The following is a 5,000-nucleotide window of genomic DNA, read 5'->3' as shown; positions in this document are numbered from 1 at the left end:
AATGTGTCATGAAGAGGAAAAAAAAACATATATAAGTCGCACTGGACTATAAGTCGCATTTATTTAGAAATGTATTTCACAAAATCCAAGACCAAGAACAGACATTTAATCTGGAAAGGCAAGTTATTAAGTATACAGCAACACAACAGCACACAGAACAACAGCTGAATAGTGTCCAGTTATTCAGCTACACAACAGCATAAAGAACATATCCATGGGAGGCTGAATATGCTAATTTAACATTAGCCAGCGAGTCCAACAAGTTACCGGTCAGCAAGTTCTCCAAGCTCCCGATCTCATTCCTCAACACTGAACTCTTCATCCTCGGTGAACAACTCCGCTAACTAGAGCGCCCTCTCGCGGCTGTAGACGGTAATGTTTCTCTTGGTTCATCTCAGTCAGTATGAATTAATTTGGATATATAAGTCGCACCTGACTATAAGTCGCAGGACCAGCCGAACTATGAAAAAAAGTGTGACTTATAGTCCGGAAAATACGGTAGCAACAGTAACTAATGGGGCCGAGTCTTCATCAGGAGCCACACATTGAGCTTCCACTTCTCCAGCTGTGGATGCCATATCATCCTACAAGTCTACAGGAGCAGGTTCAGTAGGGTTACCAAGTTTGGAAACTACAGCAGATTGGGCCACATCTGCACAATCAACAACATTTATTCTTTGTTGCCCTCTTTCAGTTGGGAATAGCAATATGGCCGCTCTAACACTTCACCGTCTGCTAGGAGTTTAGAATTCTATGAGCAATACAGTCATGCATATATATATAGATCAGAGGAATGATGCATACATGCACCCCTGTGACTTCGACTGCCAGGTAAGATTGGGATGAAGATGGAGCCTCCATCCCCGGCACACACCACACCTCCCAGTGACTGGAGCTATATAAGCCCATGTCCGTATCATACACTGTAAAAACATATGGGCGTAGTGTGCGTGACGTCACTCGTAGTGTTTCTGAAGAGCGTTTTTGAAGCCCAAAGTGGGCGGAGCCGTCAGTCCCGGATAGACGAAAATGGGCAGCGAGGCGGATTAGCTGAGGTGACGCTAACAGACAGCAGACAAACGGCTAGCAGTGACATCAGTGGCAATCCACCTGTCACTCAGTGGCCACGGCCTTAATTATGCAGAACTTTAAAGCTTAATATAATTTAAACGGATGAGTTATACAAAAATTCACCCCCCTCACAATCGTCAAGAAGGGCAAAATTAGCGATTTAGACCAAAACCACTTTTTGCACCAGGCTGTAAACATGTTTTTTCTGATGTAAAGTTGGCCATTTTAACATGCGGGTCTATGGGATTGAGTCTCTTCTGGAGCCGGTCTCTAGTGGCCAGTGGAGGAACTGCAGTTGAAGTCACTTCAGTGTTGGATTCAAGAGAGAGAGGAAGGTTGCCGCTTGGTCAATATGTGAAATCCCTGTGTGAAAAGCCTTCAGACCAAATAACATAGCCAAAAGTTCCAGGCAATGTATGTGCCATGAGGCTTATGCCCCAATGTCAGTCGCACAGGACCCCAAGCTTGTCAAAGTCTGTCATGTCCACTTTGCATGGGAACACTTCATGCAAGACGAACTCCTCGGTAAAACAGTTTCTGTCCTCAAACTCTAACCAGTTACTGTGCCACATAAAACGGGGGACATTGAATTCATGTGGGTCTCTTTGCTATATATTATATATTGTTTTACGTGAGGGTATGTATGCAGGTAAAGCTGGGTGTACTAGCGTATATATCAACTTTAAATATATCATAGACGACCAAATCCATATTACTAGTGCTTCAAACCGGACTACATAGTACACTGTAGTTTACTAGCTATATAGAGAACAACGGATAGCAGAAAGCATTGGGCCATTTTGTTTTTTTTATTTTAATTGTTAGAGACTACTTTTGACTGGTTTATCTATGTCTGATTGATATACTGTTTGTGTGAGAACCCCTTAATTATGAGAATCAAGGCCAAATGAATGCAATGGTAACTCCATTTCTCTCTGTCTTCCCCAGGTGTGGTCTTTGCATTGTCCAGCCTGTTATTGCTCCAGACAGTCTCCTCTTGCCCCAAGGAGTGCTTTTGTGACACTCACACCAAAGTGGTGGACTGCCGGGGACGAGGACTTTATGATGTTCCACGTCAACTCGATCAAGACACCCTGGAGCTGTATCTCCAGAATAACCGTCTCCGAGGCCTGGGCTCCATGTCCTTTCGAGAGACGCCACAACTTCAAATTCTGGACCTGGCCAACAATTCAATCACAATGCTATCCACCAGTGCCCTTCTGGGACTCAGGAGCTTGAAGGTCCTCAGCCTGGCCAATAACTCTATCCGGGAACTGGACCGGCGTCTTCTGGTTTCAGTAAGAAATCTGACCATATTGGACCTGTCCTATAACTCCATCGGCGGTCTACCTGGAGCTCTTGCTGATAGTTTCCACTATCTTACCCATCTGTCTCTCCATTACAATCGGCTAACTAAGCTGGACCGCATACACCTGGAGGCTCTGGGGAATCTCAAAGTTCTGCAACTGAAGGGCAACCCTTGGAGATGTGACTGTCATCTGATAGGACTCAAACTATGGTTGGAGATGTTTGCTTTCAAAGGTAACAAAACCCTCAAATCCACAATAAAATCTTCATTTTAAAATAACAGATCAAAAACGATCAAACATAGCTAAATGTCCCGTCTTTGAAATGAACTCGGGTGCGAATCTTTCCTCATTGTGCTGAACTTTTCATCTAATATTATTCCACCCTAAATTGTCAACCCCTGCTAAAAAGTCAGAATCATTTCTGATGTCCTATCACAGAAAGTAAAGCTAATGTTATGCTCTCGGTGAAGTTTAGCTAATGTTATGCTCTCGGTGAAGTTTAGCTAATGTTATGCTCTCGGTGAAGTTTAGCTAAAGTTATGCTCTCGGTGAAGTTTAGCCTGTTTTGTACTCAGCCAGAGCAACTCTTTTTTGTGTAGGTGTGGATGAGTTAATCGCTGTGCGTATCTCACCACTGGATTGGCAGGTCATCTGCCGCAGTTTTAATGCAGCTGCTCCGGATTTGAGCCGCACCTGTCAGAGCTTCATGGGTTTGAGTCAACAGACCACGGAGCAAGTTTTTGCATCAGTCTTGCATCATGTCTCTTTTGAGCTGCTATTGCTAGCCGGAGCATGGGCTGGCCTGCAGATTATTTACTCATTTATTTTAGCTGAACATGGTTTATGTTGGTCAGTAAGAAAAAGCCTATATGCATTTTTATTTGCATCAGGTCAGTTATGAGTTTTGTACTTTTGGCCTTTCGACACCCTGAAGCTGCTCCACATCAGAGTCCTGATCACCCTGTCCGGGTTTTGCTCTCATTTATTGCGTACACATTAGCGTCAGAAATTAACGTATGGGTTAATATTTGCCCCTGGAACTGTTTTTTTTTAAATCTTTGTAAGGGCAGTTTTTATAATTACTTTATTAAGAGTATCTTGTCTTTTAAGTCAAATACTTAACCAATTGACCAATTTAACCTCTGGTGCTGTTCAATCAATTTTGAACGTATTTACAAAGCTTGGCAACACGTGAACATGTGAACACAAAAAATATCATTGACATGATTCAAAGAAGTTCAATGGTCCTGAAACATAGAGATACTTTTATTCTTCGTGGTCAAAAATAAGTGCAAACCGATGGGAAGCAAATTTCATCTAGTGGAAATGTTTGGTACTGCGCCTAATCAGAATATTTCTGAAAGCTCATTTTTAAAGATATCAACCTCAGATTTATGGTTTAGATTTTCTCATAGTTTTGGAGTAAATTGTTTATGTACACAGTATATGTCATTTACACAGCGATTGCATAATGTTCAATATAATAGCCAACATAAATGTATAAATGATAAAACTAAGTATATAAATGATAAAACTAAGTATATAAATTATCAAATTAAACATCTGGGTACGGCAACACAATTATGACAATAATCCCTCCATTCGAACCCTTATCTTGAAGTTTGGGGGCATTTTTGTTCATTTTGCTCGGCTCAAGCCTCCATTAATATCCAACCCTGGTTCGAACTCACTCGGCAGGGCAAAATACTAATCACACAAAATGACGCACATTTATATCTTCACTCATTAAAATAATTGGAAACAAAAATTATGCAATGAGCAAAGCTCTATATATTTATATAGTTGATATATTTAATACTGGCACTGATTCTACAAATAAACCTTTTCACTATAAAACAAGAATCACACGATCAAAGCATGCATGTATGTATTGGCTCTCGACTGGGCCGGTGGAATTACATTTTCAACATGAATATATTACAGGGAAAATCCCACTCAAGCCTACACTGTGTTGTTCAGTGGCGATATCTCACGGATACACGCGGACACTTTCCCTGAGCTGTACATATAGTGACGCTGACCTGCCTTCTCCACCTTTATTCTCTCTTGTTTTCCCAGGTGGAGTGGTGGACAGCATCACGTGCGTCCAGCCTCCGCTCATGCTGGAGCGAGACCTCCGGCACATTCCCTACGAGCTCTTCCACTCCTGCATGGTCACCAGCTACAGCTACCTGTTCGCCAACATCCACTACCTGGACGGCAAGCACCGCGCGCCCAGCGGCCCGCTCCACCCCAGCCCTCGAGCTCCACCCGGGAGCGACTTCATCCCGCCGGGAGAGGGCGTCCTCCCCGAGTGCGAGCCCAAGCAGAGACCGCGGCCGGCCAACTACCGGCACGCCATCGCCACCGTGGTCATCACAGGAGTGGTGTGTGGCATCGTGTGCCTGATGATGCTGGCGGCGGCCGTGTACGGGTGCGCGTATGCAGCGATCAACGCCAAGTATCAACGAGAGCTGAAGCAGAAAGCCAAAGAAGCGGGTGTAGTGGAAGAGCGGAAAAACATTGAAAGAGAGGAGAAGAAGGAGCCGCTGGAGTGATGCACACAAACACACAGAGGAGACTCACAGTTGTGTAGCGAAGGTCCTTGCACTCGGCAGC

The 5,000-nt window shown here is 43.8% G+C and overlaps 2 protein-coding genes across 3 annotated transcripts in view; one reads left to right on the top strand and one right to left on the bottom strand.

Annotated features, from left to right (window-relative positions):
- The window catches only part of cacna2d3a (calcium channel, voltage-dependent, alpha 2/delta subunit 3a), a 167,047-nt gene that overhangs the window by 21,601 nt on the left and 140,446 nt on the right, over positions 1-5,000 (bottom strand). The window lies entirely within an intron of this gene.
- lrtm1 (leucine rich repeats and transmembrane domains 1) overlaps positions 1-5,000 on the top strand; it is an 8,526-nt gene that overhangs the window by 2,094 nt on the left and 1,432 nt on the right. For both annotated transcript variants that reach the window (XM_079638160.1, XM_079638161.1), the window contains 2 exons: positions 2,020-2,613; positions 4,461-5,000. The exon at positions 4,461-5,000 is cut by the window's right edge and continues 1,432 nt beyond it. In XM_079638160.1, the coding sequence (XP_079494286.1) occupies positions 2,020-2,613; positions 4,461-4,939 (1,073 nt within the window). In that variant the 3' untranslated portion in view covers positions 4,940-5,000. The remainder of the gene's footprint in view (positions 1-2,019; positions 2,614-4,460) is intronic.

The sequence above is a fragment of the Phoxinus phoxinus genome (assembly GCF_949152265.1).
Source record: "Phoxinus phoxinus genome assembly, chromosome: 15".
In the NCBI taxonomy this organism is placed as follows: Eukaryota; Metazoa; Chordata; class Actinopteri; order Cypriniformes; family Leuciscidae; genus Phoxinus; species Phoxinus phoxinus.
This window is presented reverse-complemented; position numbering and strand designations above follow the sequence as displayed.